The sequence below is a fragment of the Dermacentor variabilis genome, chromosome 4 (genome assembly GCF_050947875.1).
Source record: "Dermacentor variabilis isolate Ectoservices chromosome 4, ASM5094787v1, whole genome shotgun sequence".
Taxonomy (NCBI): domain Eukaryota; kingdom Metazoa; phylum Arthropoda; class Arachnida; order Ixodida; family Ixodidae; genus Dermacentor; species Dermacentor variabilis.
In genome coordinates, this window is record NC_134571.1 from 97,156,469 (window position 1) to 97,178,638 (window position 22,170).

The window sequence follows — 22,170 nt, forward strand, 5'->3', positions numbered from 1 at the left end:
AGGTTATGCAATATATATATATAATTTCTTTTTCTGTTTTATTATACTGGCTGTTTGCTGATTTGTATTGGATTTTACTCACTTGAATTTATTCATCAAAATTATGGATTTCTAAATTTATTCACTTAAGAGGAAGCTTTAGCTCGGACCCAACTCCGACATGCTGCCTATTAAAATACATGTAAAACGCAGAAATGCTTTCCTGAGATAACCAATGGACGATTTTAAAGGGACACTAAAGGGAAAAATGATTTCTTCCGCATCTGTAAATTACCGTTCTAAAACACCAAAAACGCCGCTCTTACAACGATAAGACGTTTGGTAAGCCAGAAAAAGCGCAAGAACGAAATACGGGTGGCGACGCCTACTTAAGTTCCCGCGCTTGGGGGCTGTGACGTCTTCGATTTTGATGGCATCTTCTAGGGCCTACTAATTATATATAGCCGTACAGATTGATTACATTGTGTTCTAAAGGAACCAAATATTCAACATGGCAAGCTTCGGAAACCTTTATTCAGCCAACGCGGCCCAAATGCGAAAAACATACTTTGGAATCCATGACGTCACGCTGACGTACCGGCGCTGGGGTTTCGGCGCGAAATTCAAATACTGATACTTGAACCTTCGTTTTCTCATCTAATAATCAAGCAATTTTTTTTAAAATGATTGCCTGCAAGGTTCTCAAACAATGCTTCATTAGTCTAAACTGATTTATTCTTTCACTTTAGTGTCCCTTTAATGAAATTTGTTGCATTTGAGAGGGAATGTTAAATTCTAGTGACTGTTGGAAGCGGAATTTTTATTTAGGGCCTGAATTTCTTCAAATGAATTTTCAGAAATTGCTACGTTTGAAAAGACATAGAAGCACGAAGCTTACAAATTCGTACTTCTACACCTAGAACAGGTATCGCACTTTTGTCAAATCCATCCATTAGAGCATCCAAAGCGAATAAATTTGATATGTCAATTTATATGCTACGTGGATTTGTTGCCATGTTTACAAGGGTTTTGCAAAAGTTCAACTCAGAAATGAGTGGTCTATTTGAAAGCCAGGCATAACATATCAATTTTGTCTGCTTGAGATGCACTATTATGTGCAATTGATATAATTTTTTATTGCGGAGTGAGTTATAGAGTTATAAGTGTGATCAAAATATTGACGACCTAAATCAACAATTCGCAACCAAATGTCACTAATTCTTACCTTTTTTTTTTCAAATGTAACAAACCGATTTGTCATCTCCCATGTACTTAGATAGGAGGCCCCGAGCTAAAGCTTTTGGCACACATGTAAAATCTGCCCGACTCTCGGCAAAGCCCCGTGAGTGGGCGTGTGCCATGGTGTGTGCCAGAGACGTCAAGGTCATCATCAATAAATCAGCGCCAGCTAGTCCTATCGCCATCGCCTGTAGTAATGGCGGCCCCCAGAAATAAGAGTGCGCAAATCGGCAATGACTTGACTGCAAAGACTGCGAGACCGCACTGATTAGTCGTGAAAGATTGCGGAAACAAATCGCCGGTGAAAGGGGGGCTTGCATAAAGCGTTGCCCTAGCCCAAGGTCGATCGGCAAGTCTGCGAAGGACGCAAGGAAAGATATAAAATTTGTGGATGCTTCGAGGCTTTGGTAACGTTTGACGATGCGCAGTGGCGCAGCATGTAGAGATGTCAGATGTTTGCTGAGTGCTGCTATACTGCTAGCCGCCCGCGTTATCTGCGAGCGAGCGAGAGAGAGATGAACTTGGTTTTACAAATTGCTTATTGTGGCGTATAGGAGTAGCGAACGCGACGGCTCTAGGCGCAGTATCAATGGCCTGAAGAGCATCGCTGCATGGTTCCTGAATAATGTGCGACAGCCAGCGCGGGCTCAAGAACCGCCGCGCCGTGATCGCTGTCGCTCTGCAGCATGGATTTTATCACACGCTCGGAACTGCGTGCAGTCGCTGTCGGTACGGTGTGCAGACTTGCGGTACATAAATGCGCGTTCTCATTCCTATCATTAAGCCCGGTTCACATGGTGCGATTTTAGATTGCGTTTTTCGCAGCTACGATTTCCGCAAATGCGAACTTCGCAATGCCATTTCACATGCACCCAGCGCTGCAGCTACGATTTTTACCTGAATACCTGAAAACACAAATACGAGTACTTTGTGTGTAAAAGCAAGGCTGCCTTTTAGCCTTCAACCTACAGAAAGCCTATCATACAATGTGGCAGCATGGCATTGAAATTTTCTTTGTGTGTGTTGTGCTCTTTATATGTCGACTGTATTCAGTTTCCATACAATTCTGTCACCTGTCAATATGTGAACAGCAAACAGATATGACCATTAATAAATGAGAAAGCTGGGTGCTACAAAAGGGCTTGCTGTTCTGTCCAGAAAATACTATACATCTACAAATCTAGAATCCTGCCAGTACTGGCACTTGAGTACTAAAGTACGCCACTTCCTGTAAAACCAGAACACGAATTGGGCATAATTTTTTACCAAAAGTTACATTTGTCCTGCAACAAATGTCTTGTCACAAGAAGTGACTGCTGTCACTAGACATACTCGAACTGTTAACCAACAAATACTTGGACTCATTCAGGATATGCCCAAAATAGATATGTGTATTACTGGAAAACTGAAAAGAACGAAAACTGGTGTTTAGGTCGCCTTCTCATGCTTTAAGTGGCACCAGTGTAACACTAAGCAACATGAGCGCAGAAACCATATTTGTGGAAGCAGCTAGATAATGGGCCAGTCTCATCTTTCAGTTCTCAGATTCTTCCTGAATTACACTTGTGCCAGTCTCGGAAAATTCTTGAACCTGGTCATGTTATTTTGACGACGTCATTGTTTTTTCAACTACGTTTGCCAGGTGTTTTCATCACATCTCGCCAGTTCTGCACGTGTATGCAGTGCCAGTTTCCAGCTAAAGTTGTCCGGATGCCACTTTCGTTGTTGCAAAATAACTTTGCTTGGTCACCTTGTTCACAATGCCAGCACCCCACCTAAACCCTGTGCCCTCCCGTGCTAAAGACATCTGCTTTTTCATTGTCATGTGTTCCTACTTTTGTCACTTATGTCAAGCACCCATTTGCCAACCTTCTAAAGAAAGATGAGCCTTTTTTATCCTTATGCTCCTTTCCACAAATTTTCTTATATTGGTGCACTTTGACCCATGAGCTCCTACAATAATTCCCACAGATACCAGCAGCCAGAGAATGAATGCTGTCCTTGGACAGTGCTGGCATCGTCAAGACTGCATGATAGCATACGATCTGCTGTTCTCCCCCGGAGTGCAACTGCTTGATTGCCAAGCACGAATGCATTGCCTTTGTCTGAGCAATTGCCAACTTTTCTCTGTACCTGCTTGGCTGTTCATTTTCGGTAGCGACGAACCACTACATGCTCTACTAGCTTTTCTCATTGGAGGACCCTAGAAGCTGCCTTGAACGGTGGGATTAGTGTTTAAAGCAATACTTGTTTTATGTAATGTATAAGTCTGGGCACCTGCATCAGCATGCTTGTCCAGATATCCTGCCGACCCACCTGACCTGAGCGACATCAACAACGATGCCTATGCTCTGTCGATAACAGGCTTCCTTTATTCCCGTGATGATAAACAGCACTGGGATCCTGCCTAAAATCCCATAATAGACCATCTCATCTCTGAGGCCTCATGACACACAGCTCTAGAGCTTTACTGTGTACAGTGGAACTTTAGAACACCACCGTGTTCTCGTCAGTGGCCCTGAGAGCCTGTGCTCCACTGTCCTCCAGCAGCTTCATAACATATCCACTGCATCGCTTTTTGGTGTGACTTAATTATGACCACTTTCAGTGTTATTTCTTTTGGCCTGGGCTTTATTCCGTGCAGAAGCATGTTGGCAGCTGTGAACCGTGCCAATGAGACACGAGGCCACCAATGCCTCCCACTGGCCTTCTTCAGCCCATTGACATTCCAATAGAGCCCTTCCACATCAGCCTCAACCTGGTTGCTTGACCCTCTCTTAATATTGGCCTCGATGAACAAATGGGTCGCTATCACGACAGCGTATACTACTCATTACACAATTACTCACAGAAAAGCAATGGATGGGGCTAGTTAATGTTCATAATTTTCTTGCACAATGTTTTTGACTGAAACAGAACAAATGAGAAGGAACAATGCAATTGGTAATGTGGAGGCATTACTGATAATGTGAAAGCGCATAAGAATTCTACGCCTCCATACTATTGGTTGTGTTCCTTTTCATTCTTTCTGTTCTCGTCAGAAACACAGTACAAAAAAAAAAAAAAACATGTAGCTTATTACTCATGCATTTCAGACCAGCTATGCTGCAGATCTTGCTGACTTTCTTCTCTATGGTGTGATTCCGTTTTACAGAGCCCCCACTATCTACAATCTTTAGAATTTGTGCAATGTGACTTTTTTTTAGCCGTTGTACATTGTAAATTTTCCTGCATCTTTGCAACTGGTCCATTCAGTAGTCAGTTTTCTTTTTTTTTTTTTGCATGCGCACAATATAACATCATTTTTTTTCTGCTAGGCTCAAGTTTATTTATTTACCACATGCATGGAGTTTCACATGAGAGGTTGGGATGAGGGAATAAAAGCTGCATTAAAAGCAGCATGATATCCCCACGTCCCCGGTTCACTAAGGCAGCATGGCAGTAAAAGAAAAATACATTTCTACGTCAGTGTCAAATAAAAAAAAACATGATATCCACATAAAACATATTTTACAGAAAGTGAAATTTAACTGTGAACATATTTAACACAGCATGCTTAAAAAAGAAATGTTGGAGAGTGTGCGAACGTTTTCATAAGAAATCTTGGATTTATTTAATGTCTTCGGCAAGCAATAACTTAATGCCATAGTTTGTGCACGGCCATGCCATATACCATTGTTCCGCATGTCTGTTTAGGTGCAAAGAAGGATTTAGTTGCAAGTTAGCTACACTGTGTATATAACCGCGATTTTTTACAGTATCAGATCTAAAGGAAAGTAATAAAGTGTATTCATATAGCATGTTTAATTTAATTACATTATATTTAACGAATAGTTCTGAAGTATGTGTATTAAATAATAGGTTTGCAACAGAACGTAGCTCATGTGTTTGTTCCCTCCAATTTCTAGAACGCTCACTTTCTTAGGAGGCCTTTTTGCCCCATTATTATTCCATTTCAGCCTTTTCATTATCTTTGCATGTAGGCCTTCCTTTATCATAATTGAGCATTTAACTTTCATTACGAGTCCAGTTCGCTAAGTCTGTTTCAGCACATAAATGACGGTGTTTAATGAATGCTTCTGCCTTGTTAATTCTTGTCGATATATGAATTTTTGCACATTTAGCATATAGCCTTGCTGTCATTAGCATTTTATTGTGTTCGGTGCTCGAAGAGAAGCAGTATAACCACACTTGAAAGTTCATTTATTACTACCAATAAATAGTAATTGTACAACTGCTCGAAAGAAATGGATTCACTGAAAATTGGGCTGTTATTCTGCTTGCTGTTTTTTTTAATTCTGTCATTTTTTCTTTCTTACAGCTTGTTTTCTTCGCTGCCTTTAAAAGAGGCACCGCCTTGTTCCTTCAGCCTCAGCACTCGAGCTGTAATGGCGGATTAAGGCAGTTGTTATTCAACTTTCTGTTGTACAGAATTGCATATGATCTGGTATTCTGGTTTTTTATAATGCATGTTTATATAAAAACGTATTATATATACAGTGTATTTATATATTATTGCAGCAAATAATTTGTGTGCTGATTCCTTTTTTTTTCTTTTCATTTACCTATTTGTTTCTTTTATTGCAATTTTAAATTTATTGTATTTTTTAGTGCAGATGAGTTGTGTTTTAGCAGCTAAAGCGGGCCTGGGCCAAAAAATCAGGCCCGTGCAGTGCTATAATCTGGTTCAGCTTTTTACAAATTTAGAACCATCATTTTCTTCATTGTGTGTTTTTTATCTATCGGTTTATTATATTTATTCACGTGTTTTACGCTTCACAAGAAATTGTGATGCAACGAACAGGTGCCACTTTCAGCACATGTGTGCCCACAGAAATATAATTTACTAAGTGTTATGCACGAAATTGCTGAGAATATAAATACCTGCATTGAGCAAGTGTGCTTCTATTCAAATGTGGAACTGTGTCGTACTGCAACCTGCATTAAAAAGAAGTTGCTCTTGCATATACAATGTAAACAGGAGACATCGTGTGTATATGCTTGTGCCAGGAACTTTTGTTTTTTTTTGCTTTGGGGCTTGTGCTTTTTGCAGCAGAGTGCATGCTCTTGCATTGTACTTTAAATTTCTCAGATATAAAACTTTATAGTGAAAAAAAAAAAACTTCTCCTAGTTTAAAGATCAAACCCATTACCAATGGCTTCTGTTGGGCCATTTGTGACTTGAAAAATTTTTTTTACAGCTCACAGTAACTTACATTTTTTTATTGTGATGTCATCATGTATGCAACCTTTAAGTGAAAAATATTGCTTATGTCATCAAGACATTGTAACAGAGAAGGACGAAGTTCAAATATATTTATTGTAATTGTATGTGATAGCGCACAATATGGTGAATACAAGCTTGAGACAAGACACTGCCGCCTCTTCCTCATTTGCTCACTGAGCTCAGCCTCTTTTGTAGCATTATTTTACTAACTGTCCTGTGAAGATATTGCTGAAGATTCAGGCTGCCACACTTGACTGCAGTAGCAGCTTGCACTAATACTACAGTCCAAATACCCTTACTTTATAGTTTTTTACTATTTGAAATATTTTTCTTAGCGACAATGTGTGAATTTTACAAACTTGGTCATTGAGCAATTAGATGTAGATACATTTGTCAAATAAAAGATGGTCAACTAGCCGTGCTCTGATCAGATCAGAAATTACCCTCTAGACTTCTTGAATGAAAAAAATAGCTGATCTTTACTATTAGTATCTATGTTTTCTTTATTTCTTTGGCATTTTATAATTATTCATGTTTCAAATGAAAAGCATTACTCAGGAAACCTGTCTTGTTTTATTTGTGCAGCATCGATGCCTTCCAGCTGTCCAGCAACTGCAGATGGTGAGATGTCACATCAAGGATGTTTCCATCGCTGTAACTCCTGTGACTATAAAACTGACAAACTGTCTAGTCTGAAAGTACACACCAGGGTCCATGCAGGCAAGCGGTCAGTTGAATGCCATTTCTGCCATCGTAGCTTCCCCTATAGGTCCGACCTGAAGCGACATCTGCGTACCCACACAGGCGAGCGGCCATTCCAGTGCCCTTTATGCCCTCAAAGCTTCTCACAAAAGGTAAATCTGAAGTCACACCTGCACATCCACACAGGCAAAAGGCCATTTCAATGCCCTTTGTGCCTGCAGAGCTTCTCACTGAAGGGTAATCTGAAGAAACACCTGAACACCCATGCAGGCTAGCGGCCATTTCAGTGCCCTTTGTGCCGTCAGCACTTTGCAAAAGTCCACCCTAAATGATCACCTGTACATCCACACATGCGATGGGCTGTTTCAGTGAGACTTTGCCCTCAGACCTTCGCACGTTAAAGCCTGCTCTGTAGGCATGTGCGACCACGAAAAGTGAGGATTTCAATGCTAGTTTTGCTCTCGGAGCTTTTTTGTAACAACACATTCGACTGGTCATGTAAGACAGCTGTAGATCTATGGGTTCAGTAGTTAAATATAGCTTTATCATCACTACTGGAGCATTCTTATTCATACAGTAAAACTGAGTGACTATCATACATGAACTTTTTAGCATTCCCATGTAGCATTCCTAACTGACCAGTCAGGTGTGCCATAACACACAACCTCAAGGAAAACTTGCTTATTCACACAGGAGAGTGACCACACCTCTGCATAATCTGCTTTGAATCCTTTGTGCCAAACCACTCACTTGAACACACATTTGAAGACACAGCACTCTTATACCACCAAGCAGGTCACCAGCCATGTAGGTGTACTTTTATGTTTTAAATAAAGTCTGAATGGGGAATCTATATATGTGTGCAGTATGCTGTATGGCATTCTAGTGTATAAGAACGCAGAAGTATTATGGTATGCTCTTAGTACATTGTAGAACAACCAAGTGACTTCGCAGAATGTTCAAGCATAATCTTGCAACTTCTTCCATTATGTCGAGATGCAGCGGAACCCAGAAATCTGAGCTGAGGTTAAACATATGCAGACAACACCATGATACAGTGTAGTACAGGGTGCTTTCTTTAGCTGCACTTCATGTTTAAAAATTGCCTGTGGCAGATAACATAATGACTTCATGAGGCAGCCATTACTTTAATGAGATAAATGATTAACATATACACTAATTTAATTTTAATTAATTATGATTCATATTTCAATCTGGTATTTGTAGTTAGTGAGTATGCAAGGCACGTGACTTGGAACGAATTTTCGACACTGCGCCAGTTTTGAGATATTAATTTTCGAAATGTTTAATAAAGTGCATTGGTTCTATTTACTTTGGTACTTCAATGCATAACACAGCATTTTGTTGAAAAAGTAAGTGGAGCAACAGTGAATTTTTACCGCAAGTTTGACGGCACATATACCAAACTGGTGCCGCCCTCAGAATTTGTTTTGAGTTGATATGCCTTGCATACTCATTAGCTGCAATTTTTATATTAATATTTGTGCCTTTAACAAATTGATTTAAATGTTAATTGGTATAATTGTGTTAATTGTTCAATTAAGGACTTTGATTTCTCATAGAAGTAATGGCCGCCTCATCGAGTAAGTTAGACCAAGGGTTACAAATATGCTATCTGTCAGGCAATTTTAAAGAATTTGGTACACCTAAAAGAAGAAAAGCACCCTATATGTTACGGTTCACGTAGATGCACATGGCGGAAATGAATAGATTCTGAATTAGAAGGTTGTTTCATCTTGTTAAGACATAGTGAGACCACTTGTATTGAATGCTGCAGGGATGTTTCTTGTGATGAATTTTCAGCACATCACTGCAGCCGTAACCTTGGGATATTCCATTATGTAATGCCAGAAATTTGGATATACAGTCTTCTCAAAATGAGTTGTGCCAGTAGGAGCATCAGTTGTATTGGCTTCTGGCGAAAAAGTACAAAGCAAGTCAACACGAATCTGCATTGGAGAGATGCAGAATTTTAGGTGCTGGAAAACAGCTAAGAGTAAGGAAGGTGCTCATTTTCCTCATTGTTGCCTTGAGTGATGCCAATGAATCAAGCCTTCTCGTATTCAGCTACCATCATTCACACTGGGGCTGTATTCTTTTTATTTTTTTTTGACGAGGATTATGCTAATAGTCTTGTGTCTTGATTCTGGCCTGGGAAGTTGAGAAGTTGTGTTGACAAAACTTTTGTTCCCCTTATTATGTCAGTGGTAGATGGCTAATGTTGTATTCGCACGCGAGCTAAGTGTCATGGTTAGAGTGTGTGACATTACTTTTTGTTAGTGGCTGTATCTTTTAGTTTTGCTGCATCTCTGTGACTGGTGCCTGCAGTAGCGTTGTTTGGTGCACAATTATATGTGGTCTTTTTCTGTTAAGCTCATAGTTCTGTTGTGTCTAAGGAGGCGGAGCTTTTTTTTTAGCTATCTTTATTATTATAATACAGCTGTTTGTTGTCTTTCTATGACAATCAGTCCTGCACTCATGCCAAGATAGACAGGGAACACATGTATCATAGTGGAGGGTGTTAACCTCACTGACTCGCTGTGCCTGTTAATTAAGGAAGTGACAGTTGCACCATCATGCAACTTATGACATGGTTACTTATCACACTTTCATATAAGTGCTTATTTGCAGCAATTAAGCACTTAACCATTTATTACGAGGTCAGTTCTGTAAGTGTTTCAGTGGGACTAAATAAATGACTGTGTTTTTTAACTGTGCATTGTTAATTCTTGTTGATAGATCAATGCTTCAATGTAATCTTTCAGGTTATTAGGATTTTATTGTGTTTAATGCTCTAAGAGACATTGAGTGACAGCACTCGCAAGTTCATTTATTATTGCCATTTAATGCAATTGTTACAACAGATTCCTATTGAGAAATTAATTTATTTTGTAAATGTTGTAATGTGTGTGCTTTTCTAATTCCTACTATTGTTCAACTATGGTTGTGGTGGTTCCGAAGTCACCTGTATGACTTTTTTTTCTAGTACAATGTCTTTGCAGTTCTTTGAGAAAATTGAAAGTTTCTAAATTTAAAAAAACCATGTTCTCAAAGTGGTTAACGTTCTCGAATCTTTATGCATCCATAAAACTTTCAGACAGAGCCCATTCTTTGGGAATGCTTATTGTAATTAAAACGACATTAGCAGTCAAGTGGTGGTATACGTGTAATTTGATGGTGGAAGGTCATAGATGGGTGACTTGTCAAGAGCCATCACCGAAATGCATTAAGAGGAAGCTTTAACTCGGCCCCAACTCCGACGCGGCCTATTCAAATAGTACATGTAAAATGCAGAAATGGTTTTCTAATCCTTAGACAGTTTTTAATTAAATTTGTTGCATTTGAGATAGAAAGGTAAATTCTAGTGACTGTTGCAAGCGGAATATTGATTTAGGGCCTGAATTTTGCTAAAATATTTTCGAAAATTCGCAAGCTTGAAAAAGATAGAAGCACGAAGTCTACAACTTAATTGCTCTGCATCAGGAACAGATGTCGTGGTTCTGTAAACGGCATCCATTAGATTATTCAAAGCGAGCAAATTAAATGTATGAATTTATGTGTTACGTGAATTTGTTACATTGTGTTCAAGGGTTCTGCAAAAGCTGTAGTTACACATTACTAAAAATTTGAAATTCATGTGTAACCTATCAATTTTGTCCACTTTAAATGTACTGTGAAATAAAGTTCACAGAATTGTGATATTAGTTTTCATTGCTGAGTTACGAAGTTGTATATAATATAATATAATATTTGGGGTTTTACGTGCCAAAACCACTTTCTGATTATGAGGCACGCCGTAGTGGAGGACTCCGGAAATTTTGACCACCTGGGGTTCTTTAACGTGCACCTAAATCTAAGCACACGGGTGTTTTCGCATTTCGCCCCCATCGAAATGCGGCCGCCGTGGCCGGGATTCGATCCCGCGACCTCGTGCTCAGCAGCCCAACACCATAGCCACTGAGCAACCACGGCGGGTCTACGAAGTTGTAAACTTCATAGTTTCGTTTTCTGAAAATTTACGATGTTTGCCAATTTTTAATAAAAATTTATCACCTAAATCAATGTTTCGATGTCAACAGTCACTAGATATAAAGCTTTTATTTTAAATGCAACAAACCTTGCGAAATTTGGTGCAGTGGTTGCCGAGAAAAACGAATTCTCCTTTTACATGTATTTAGGTAGGAGCACCTGAGCTAAAGCTTCCTCTTAAGTGTGAGCTGTGTATGGCAGCTGAGATCCCCACTTGTGCTTCCCTCAGGACATGCTGCGCCATTTAGTGGCACTCGCGAAATTTCCCTTCCTTTGCCTGGGCACTGCATGTCAACACTGAGAGTTAAAATTGTCAAATATCAGCACATTAAAAAATGTGGGGGACGAACATAGAAGAGACATACACAGCTTCTATGTTCGTCCATTGTTTCTTTTGTGGTGTTATTTGACAATCATGAATAACCAACCTGCCTGAATTATAGCTCTATTAAGAATGACTTTTGAAGGAACGCGCAATACTTTGCAAAATTTGTTGTCGTTCATTCAACCGTAATAAAGTGCCAGTCACAACGAAATTTGTCCTTGCCGTAGCATAATGCATTAAGAGTGCTGTCACTCCCGAGCTAAAAACCAAGAAACTGGCATTGGGGGACATGCTGATTGAAGTACAGTCGAAGAGACAAAGTTAAAGTCTCCAGAAACTGAATGTAATTGCTGAACAAACAGTGACTCTTACGCTGCACTGCAGTCCAAATGGTATGCAAGGTGTCATCTGGGAGAGAGATTTGTTAAATGAGAAAGACACAGACATGGTAGATGCCCTGCATGACCAAGTGACTGCTGTTTGGTGTATAACTGTTTGGTGTGTTTGGCGTAAGGGAGTGGACACCACGTTTCTCCCACTTCCATGGTTGAAGACAGTACGCCGTCATCGCAGCCTGCTCCCGCGGCTCTAGCAACCATGGTCCTTTCGCATCCCCTCAACACCAGCACATTTTGTGGTATGGACAACTGTAACATCGACGATTGGCTCCTATTGTACGAGCGCGTCAGCAACCACCATAGGCGGTATGAGACGCTAGTGCTCGCCAACATCATTTTCTACCTACGGGGCACAGCTCGCGTGTGGTTTAACACGCACGAATAACTGAGAAGTTGGGACGTATGCAAGGAGAAGATGGTGAAAAATTGTTTGGCCGATCGGTCATACGACAAATGACAGCCCGGCACGAACTCGTGGCCAGAGCTCAGACGTTGACGGAATCGTACATCACATATATCCAAGACGTGCTAGCTTTGTGCCGCACCATTGACAAAGACATGCCAGAGGCGGACAAGGTTGGCCACGTGTTGAAAGGCATAGCTGACAATGCCTTCAACGTACTCGTGTGTAAGCACTGCAGCACGATTGACGCCATCATAACAAAATGCTGCCGGTTTGAACAAGCAAAAAGCAGGCGCATTACTCACTGCTTTACCAGTCTCCTGAACATGGCTGCAACATCCTCATGCGAAGATCCCGTGACGCCCCCGCTGTTCTCGACGCCTAACAACCTAACCAGGATTGTTCACCAGGAGCTCGAAGCCATGGCTCCAGCTGCTTATTAGACACCTGCTCATGACCATTTGGTGACAATATCTCGCATTCAAGTTGTCATCCGTCAAGAAGTTGGGAATATGGGCATTCCACAAGCCACCTGTCATGCACCTCAGCCCATGTGCGCTTCTGGTCCTCACACTGAACACTACACCGTCCCAATTGTTGCTGCTGTTTCTGCTCCTTGGTTCACAAGTGGACGACGCCAGACGATTGACCAATCTGTTTTTCTTGCTCTCACGTCAGCCACATTTCACGCCACTGCTGCAATCGTCGGTATTACCGACCAAGTTTCCTGGGTGACCGCCACCAAGATCGTGGCCCGTCCTCTAGCATATCTCTTCTCAACGACCACCTTCCGGCCCATGAACCTCACCATCTATCTTCGCGCTCTGCACTGATGTACACCAATGGTGCTGCTCCAGTACACTGGTCTAACCGACCGCCGTCACCTCAGAGTCGCCAGTTGCGCTCTCCTCAACACCGTCACTCTCCATCCCCCGCTTACTCTGGCCACCACCCAGGAAACTAGCCAATGCAGCTCTGGGAGGTGAGGCTACATTGACGACATGGACCAAAAAACCTGTATTGACACCTACTTCAAGACACCATTTGCTCGGTGTTCTCGTTGACAGTGTGGCCATTACTGCTCTCATTGATACTGGCCGCCACATATCTGTTATTAGTTCTACGCTCTGATGCCGCCTACGAAAAGTGCTGACACCTGCCGTCTCTCCTACTGTGCAAGTAGCTGACGGCACCCGAACAGCGGTTCTTGGTATGCGCACTGCTTGCATTACTGCTGCCGGCCACCACACTTCAGTTCTCTTCGCTGTTCTCGACGCTTGTCCACGCGATGTCATTATTGGTATTGACTTCTTGACCGCCAACTCTGCCCTCATCGATTGTTCTGCTGGCATTTTGCAGCTCGAACTGCCGTTGTGTCCTGATGACGCCGCATTACATAACACTCGCCTACGTTCTGTGGAGTTTCTGTGACTACCTGATCAAGCTGCTACCTACGTCCTTCTGTCACCATTTCCCCCAGTCCCTGATGGTGACTATGTGGTCGCTCCCCTCACGGATCTGATGCCAACCAAGGCACTTCTGAACAAAATGATATCCCCCGACCTTTTACCTTTCCACAGTGAAGCACTCCGTGCTGCCCTATTTTCTTACCTTGATGTTTTTGATGTTGAGAACAGCCTACTAGGCTGTACACATGTCGTTGTCCACCGCATCGACACTGGAGATGCCAGCCCCCTTCACATGCACCCTTACTGAGTGTCTCACTCTGAGCGCCAAGTCATCCAAAAGGAGGTAGAGAAAATGCTTGCCAAAGATGTTATGGAGCCTTCCTCTAGCCCTTGGTCATCCCCTGTCTTGCTTGTGAAAAAAAAAGACAACAGCTGGCGGTTTTGCGTCAATTATCTCCATCTCAATCGGGTAAGGAAGAAGCATGCGTATCCTCTCCCTCGAATTGATGACGCGCTCAACTGCCTCCGTGGTGCCAGATATTTCTCATCGCTACATCTCCGCTTAGGACACTGGCAAATTGCCATCGATGACTGCGGCTGCGAGAAGACCGCTTTCATTACATGCGATAGCCTCTACCAATTTAAGGTCATGCCTTTTGAGTTGTGTAACGCACCTGCAACTTTCGAATGCATGATGGACACTCTTCTACGTGGTCTTAAATGGTCGACCTGTCTTTGGTACCTGGACGACATCATCATTTTCTCGCCCAGCTTTGAAAGCCACCTCCCTCGTCTGTCGGCCATTCTCGACACATTGCGCTAGGCCAGCCTCCAGCTCAACTCCTCTAAGTGCACATTTGGGTGCCACCAGATCAAATTACTTGGACACCTAGTTGGGGCTACTTATGTCCAACCAGACTCTGACAAAGTCCGTGCTCTCCACGAGTTCCCGGTTCCGTGGTCCACGCATGAAGTATGCGGCTTTCTTGGACTTTGCTTCTACTTTCACCGCTTCGTCCTGAACCTTGCAGACATTGCTCGACCCCTCATGGACCTCCTCAAAGAAGATGCAACCTTTTCTTGGGGCACAGACTAAGTGACTTCCTTTGCATCGCTGATTTCTGCCCTCACATCACCACCTGTGCTGGCTCATTTTGATCCAGCTGCTAGAACAGAGCTTTGCACCGACGCAAGTGGCCATGGCATAGGTGCTACCCTCGCCCAAACACAGAAGGGAGGTAACCATGTGATAGTGTATGCTAGTCGCCTCCTGTCACAGTCGGAAAAGAATTACACCAATTACTGAGCGGGAGTGCCTATCTCTCATCTGGGCTGTCGTGAAATTCTATCCATACCTATATGGACGGCCTATAATATATATATATATATGTGCGTGTGTATATATATATATATATATATATATATATATATATATATATATATATATATACATACACATTCTTGGTTGTGTACAAATCTGGCGAGTTACACAATGACGCTGACTGCCTATGTCATCACCCCGTCGAACCATCTGTCTCCACTGAAACAGACCCCTACACCTACATCTTAGCAATAACAGACTTCATCCATCTGGCCGACAAACAACGTACAGATCCATCCTTGCTCTCTCTTATTTTGACCGTCTGCAATCCAGCACTCTCGACTCCTCACTCCACATGTTCTTGCTTCAGGATAACATTCTTTACCGCCGCAATGTGCACTCCTCACTCAACTTGTTCTTGCTCCAGGATAACATTCCTTACTGCCGCACTGTGCACCCAGACGGTGCAGAACTCCTGCTAATTGTCCCGCGTCATCTACACAGAGATGTCCTTGTCCAGCTTCATGTCGTCCAACTTCCGGGCACTTAGGCGTTTTCAGAACTTGTGGTCGCATACGACGATGTTTCTTCTGGAAGGGCCTTTATCGTTCCGTTCACTGCTACGTAACGTCTTGTGACCTGTGTCAGCGCCACAAGAGACCTGCAACTCAATCTGCTGGTCTCCTCCAGCCAATTGATGTTCCAACCAAGCCGTTTTATCGAGTGGGCCTGGACTTGCTCGACCCCTTTCCGATTTCTGTGAAAGCCAACGAATGGATTGCAGTCGCTACAAATTAGTCGAGCGTTACCAACCAGCTGCGTCATGGATGTAGCCGACTTCCTACTGTACAACATCATCATCCAACATGGTGCTCCACATCACCTACTCACAGATCGCAGTCGCTACTTCCTGTCTCGTGTGCATAGCATAGCCATCAATGTACAGCCAAGCACTGCTGTCATGATACCATTTGTTGGTTAGCATAATGGCATCGAACTTGAAATAAAACAGATTAAAAAAGATTACTAATAATTTCTTTTTTGTTGGCTGCAGATCAAGAATTCAGGTGCAGAATGGAAATGTTGGAGTTAGGTTGTAACTGTAAATGATGCGGTAAGATGAACTCGTGATATGCCATGGCAATTTTTAGCGAGTATTCCCAGTAGCTTTAGAAACAGCAGACATAATCCTAGCAAGATCCCATTCTGCCAATATTTGCACAGCATCAGATAGCATCAGGACAGCATCTCTTGCATAGATTTTCCCATTGCTGGTTCACACAGATTTCCATTTATGTTCATATTTCCTTTTCAGGGCCATGCGAAGCAGCCTCTTTAGCGCTGGGCACAAATGTTCGTTCATGTAAACGGAGCACGTAGATTCTAATCCTAGGTCTCTGTTCGTGATTCCCGTTTTCTTTGCTTTTTTCAAGGTGGCGTCGCGTTTGGCTCTAGATTTAGACTGAACGTCAATGTTTGTTTTATCCAGGTTGCGAGTTGGAACACAGTGACAACACTCAACATTAGATGAACTGATTGGCTCATGAATTGCAGTGCCTATATCAGACAAAATAGTAGCAAGGTCCTCATTTTTTTCTTCACAACACCCTGTATTTCCAGATTAGCGTTTCACGAGTACTGCTCTGAATATGTGAGTCGCCTTTCAAGTTCTGCTGCTTTTTTTCCAGTGCAGCACATTTAGCGCGTAGTTTGTCATTTTCCTTTGCCTGACTTGCATTCTGTGAGAGCTCAGAACCCATCTTATGCCTCATTTCTTTGATTGACTCGTGCAGAAAGTCAGTGTTCGTACTCATTTGGCGTTGCTCATTGCACACCTCCTGGATCTCGTTCCCGAGGTCACGTTCCAATGCGTCGTTGAAAGTGTTGAATTCTTGTCTATCTTTTTTTTAGCAATTCAGCCCTTATCTCTTCGTTCAGCTTTGCGAGTTCCTTAACCATATTGGCAATCCTACCATGCAGCAACTGATGCACGAATCAAGCAAATACAAACTCAAATTTTGCAGTGGCGATGACACTGTATAAATAGAAATGTAAATGTATATGTACAATGGGCACTAACCTGTAACCTTTAGTTGAGCGCCAAGCAGCATGGCCACCAATGCCAAGTAAAAGGACGGGTGGCTGGCAGTCTGCTTTTATAGCAGGGGTGGTATCGCAAAGATGCCAAGAGATTCCCTAGAGCTGATGATAGGCACCACCACGCCTCCTGGTGGCAGCCACTCCAAAAACTATGTCTTCCGTGCTTGTGTGCCTTGTGTGCCTTGTGCAGCCTTGACTAGCCAAGTGCTAGCCGTTTACTGTTGAGTAAATACTCCCCGTAACAATATGTATATTTTTTCTTCTGTTCTGAAACTTCTGAGACATGGTTTCTTCCCCCACCCGCATTTATAACCAATCCAACTTTCGCTGACCATATGCTGTGCAACGGTTATTAAGGCACAAACGCCGGGGTCTGCGATTTCACTGTCATGGACCACAGACCTTTTTGTATTCTATATTGTTGTTTTTCTCAAATGTGTTTGCTTCCTAGCCTTCAAACTGCTTCATAATACTTCATGTGCATGAATTATTCGAGTGTGCACAGCATTTTGTAAAAACTAACCTTGGAACCCTATAAATTGAGGGTGTTCATGCTCTGAATGTGAGAACAATATTAATTTCATTGCTTACGTGATAAGTCAGTGAAGGCACGACACATTTACCACACCTATGAACTCACCAAATGTCCATCAATCAGTGATTCTATACTTGCCTTACCAAAGGAAAAAGACAGTTATTATCACTAGTTAAAACAAACCAAACTGAATGCTTGCTGTAAATACTGGGTCAAAATTGTTTAGAAAAAAATTTGAGCGGAACCCAGTCTTGACATTAATTTGATTATCATTGAAGCAAGCTAGTGAGGCTCAAAATTGTTTAGAAAAAAATTTGAGCGGAACCCAGTCTTGACATTAATTTGATTATCATTGAAGCAAGCTAGTGACACAACATATTGCCACCACAGATGATATGTATCAGGCATATATGCAGCCTTGTACCTCTCAGACTTCACACTGAAATGCTGCACCATTTGTCGGCACTGCTGTAAGTCCGCAGGTGGCACATGTGTGAATACATATTCAGACAAAATTCAGCATACAGTTGAACACCTTTATAATCAAGCGTTTAGGGCCTCTGAAATGATTTGTTATATAGGTCACTTCGCTGAGTGAGTGAGTGGAACTCGTGGCGCGCCCGGCTAGTCCCACATCGGGACCGGCAGGTCTAGCCCACCGGCCAGGTCCCGGGCACGCTGGACGGCCACTTCACTGTAAAGGTTGAACACCGTACAGCTCACATTAGAACCGAGACAGAATTATTCCTTCGTTATAAAGGTCATTTCGTTGTAGAGGCGCTTGACTGTACATGATGTGCGTTTGATTACGGCCAGCACCGGAGACATATTTAATGATTCTTTTTGTCGTTGAACAGCGGCACATAACCAGTGGTATATACCCAGTGACCAAATTCGGCATCAAAGCGCTTCATAGAAGAGCAGCACGTACTCGGGGAGACATGCCCAGTTACCCAAGTTGGTCTGATAGTTGGTTTTGTACCCTCTTCCCTCAGCACAGCAGCCCTACGCTGTACCCATTATTGACAAAGAACTACCGAGTGATCCAAGTTGGGGGGGTTAAGGTTATATAGGCAGGCAAATGGTCTTGTTGAGTCTTGCGAGCACTTGACGCAGATGGAGCTTGTGAGCTTCAACATTGGTGCTGTAAACAAGGATGTCGGCAAGATAGGCAAAGCAGCAAGTCAAGCCACATAATACCTGGTCAATGAAACACTCAAAGGTCTGGGCTGCATTACAAAGACCGAAAGGCATGTGCAGATATTCGAACAGGCCGAAGGGTGTTATAATAGCGGTCTTGGGAATATCTGAGGGTTCCACAGGAATAAGCTTTCACCAGGTCGTCCTTGCTAAAAATGGTGCAGCGGTGCAGTGCTGATGTAAAGTCCTGAATGTGAGGTATTGGGTACCGGTCTGGAACAATGGCCTTGTTGAGATCACCGTAATTGCCGCAGGGGCGCCAGTGACCGTTCTTCTTGGGCATCATATGGAGTGGCCAGGCCTCAGGACTGGAAGAGGGACAAATGAAGCCAAGGTCAAGCATGTGTTCAAACTTTTTGGCGACAGCTAGACAATCTGGCGCAAGGCGAAGAACCCGAGCAAACACGGGAGGGCTATTCGGGATGCTATGCTGTGAGTGACCGAGGACTGAAAGGAGGGGGGCCAGAAGACATCTGCAAACTCAGCAAGGATGGCTGACCAAGGGTCAGGAATGGCCATGTGCACCTGGAGAAGCCGAAGTGGTGGAGCGCAACAGGAAACTCCTTGGACGGTTAAGCTTGTCTTGGAGTCCAAGATGCAGGTGTGCCTCATGTTGACGACAAGCTTGTAGTGCCAAAGAAAGTCAGCTCCAATGATGGGCTGGTGCACGGCGGCGATGACAAAGTTTGAGCAAAAGGTACGTCTGAGGCCGAGTCACCGACTTTTCTCTGTAGGTCCGGATGGTTGATCTGTTGACCGCAGTGAGAAGAGGTGATTTGAGGGACATTGCAGAAGAGGCAATATGAGGGACATTGCATTTTACACGAAAGAAAAATCTAGGTGTTTGGTGTCAACATGTTATCCATGTTAGAAAAACACTGCCCAGCGAAGCTGTCATCATGATTCTTATTACTCTCGTGTGTTATTCTAGTTAAATATGGCCTCTTTATTATTGCGTAAAAGAAAGGGTTAGGGGCACATTTCATATGAAAATGTTTGCTGCTACTTTCACCACTCTCTAAAACAGGCCCCCATAAACGAATTGCTCATTGCTGCTAACACAACGGCATGTCATATGTAGAGTATTTACACATATATTTCATTCGCAAATACCATAACAGTGATCACCTGAAACAAAGGTTTCTGGGTTAAGATCGAGAGCCAATCACTTGCAAGCGATGAAGTGTTTCATAGTGGCCCTCAGTAGCCTTTATCGACAATATGGCACACCCCTAATGCCACGGTAGCAACCAACTGTCGTTATGGCGAGGCACGCATTGTTTGCGAAACCCATCAGTTCACTACAGCTTCGAATTCAAACCACGAAGCAATTTTTTACAGCGCTAATTGCAACGCCTAAAGTATACTCGAGGTACTGCAGTGCAGGTAGGGTGCCTAGAAAAGGAAAATTCAATCACCCTCTGCCTCACCATGTCTCGATCCAGCATTATCTAATTATACAAACAGAGAACTATTCACTTCGTTAGTACATAAGAGAACCTCGCAAACCTTCATAAATAAGACACCACAAGCCTTACATATTTCACTTGATTTTTGACCCTCCACTGGGCAATTATATATTCAATATGTCCCATACTACTAACGAGTGACGCTTTGGCTTCTTTCTGGCTGCAGCCATACGGCCAAAAAGGCATATTTCATTAAAACTTTTGGGCAGAGCAGCCTGTGTCAGTTCACCAAACAGATTCGTCATGTATATTCCTCAAGCAACAAACACCAGTAAATTGCTGAAGTGAGTTGAACATGTAGCACGGAAAATGGAATATATACTGGTACATTCCTTTTTGTATGCTGCAAACAGCTGTAAGCCTCAATTAGCCTTACTTCAAATTACTGCCACTTAAAATAAACATGTGAAGAACCGCCTAATTTCGGGAAGCAGTTAAAGAAGCAAGTGGTGCTGGTGGGATCCAAACTGCAGTGTTAGTAAAGTTCTTGTGCTACTGCCGAGCATTTCTGTGAAGAAATGCAAAAATTCGCTGTTATACAATGAACTACTCGTCGTCAGCAAACCTGTTTTAGTGGATTAAAATTAAGGTAACTGTTGTAAAAGTCATATATATCCAGTGCTTGTGACATACTTGTTGCACCGCGGCTGGTATGGTATCATAACTGGATTCTTACATGCTATGTTTTTGCGGTTGCCGATTCACGCATGAAAAACCTGCAATGGGCTGGTATGCACTCCTTCGGCTCTCGCTGTAGCATTGCCTTTGAGAACTGCGTTGTCATCTAAGAAATAAGCTCCTTGAATAAATTTTTACGAACGAAGACGCCCCGAACTGCAGCAAATGACAGGTGCGAGTCCATGCCTTGACGTCACGTGAGCAGCGCTTGCAGCGCCCATGTAGTTTGTTCTTGGAGGTAATAGTAATAATTGGTTGATTGGTTGACTGATTCATTGACAGGTAATCACAGTCTTGTTTTAAAATTTAAAGTGATACTCAGATAAGCTAGCTTGTTTTCTTTGTGTAGCATCGAAGCACTCCAGCTGCCCAGAAACTGTCAAGGGAGAGAAGTCATGGCACAGATACTTTCACCGATTTCATCTGTGCAACTATGAAGCTGAAATACCGTTGGAAGAGAATAGCACAATTCAGGGTTCACACAGGCTGGTGGTCATTTCAATGCCATATACGCCCTCAGTGCTTCTCGGAGATGATTAATCTGGACATACACCTGCGCACTCACCCATACAGTTGACTAACCATACTACTGCGTTCAAAAGACGAAAAGCCAACAGTGACAGCACACTAAGAAGGAAGAAAGACAGGACCAGGCGCTAGTTGCAACTGTTTATTGAAGTCAAAGGCGGCTGATTATATAGCCATGGGGAGAGGGGCAGAAAAAAGAGGGAGCACTGATTATGTGAATGCGCATGCGCGACAACACTGAAGATGTATATGAAGGGAGTCACGATTAATCAAAATCTAAAACTTATCAAAAACATGCTTTCATTTGCGTAAATATTCAGAGATGGGGTGCTGACACAGGCGTTTCCTCTTTTTAAAATCTGGTTGGCCTCCAACAATTCACGCACCACAGAATCTTTGCTTTTAAATGTGATTGTTGTATCATGAAGCCTTGCTTCACATACTTGCTTATTCTCATTCCTGCAGGCCTTGCAATGAAGCGGCAAGTTTGAGTCATAACCATTTTTCAATGAAAGCTTATGCTCCCGCAGGCGTTCATTAATACATCGGCCAGTTTGGCCGATATACTCTTTCCCACACTTTAGCAGTATGCGGTATACGACCCCTT

At 42.7% G+C, this 22,170-nt stretch overlaps 1 protein-coding gene across 5 annotated transcripts in view; it reads left to right on the top strand.

Moving 5' to 3' along the window:
* Positions 1 to 584: 584 nt before the first annotated feature.
* Positions 585 to 22,170, top strand: part of LOC142579558 (uncharacterized) — a 31,866-nt gene continuing 10,280 nt past the window's right edge. Inside the window, exons 1-3 of one of the 5 annotated variants that reach the window (XM_075689897.1) lie at positions 586 to 1,625; positions 5,540 to 5,665; positions 7,031 to 7,299. In XM_075689897.1, the coding sequence (XP_075546012.1) occupies positions 7,036 to 7,299 (264 nt within the window). In that variant the 5' untranslated portion in view covers positions 586 to 1,625; positions 5,540 to 5,665; positions 7,031 to 7,035. Of the gene's footprint in view, positions 1,626 to 5,539; positions 5,666 to 7,030; positions 7,300 to 15,247; positions 19,586 to 22,170 lie in introns of those variants that run through there. The other 4 variants (XM_075689896.1, XM_075689898.1, XM_075689899.1 and 1 more) reach the window with 4 other exon arrangements.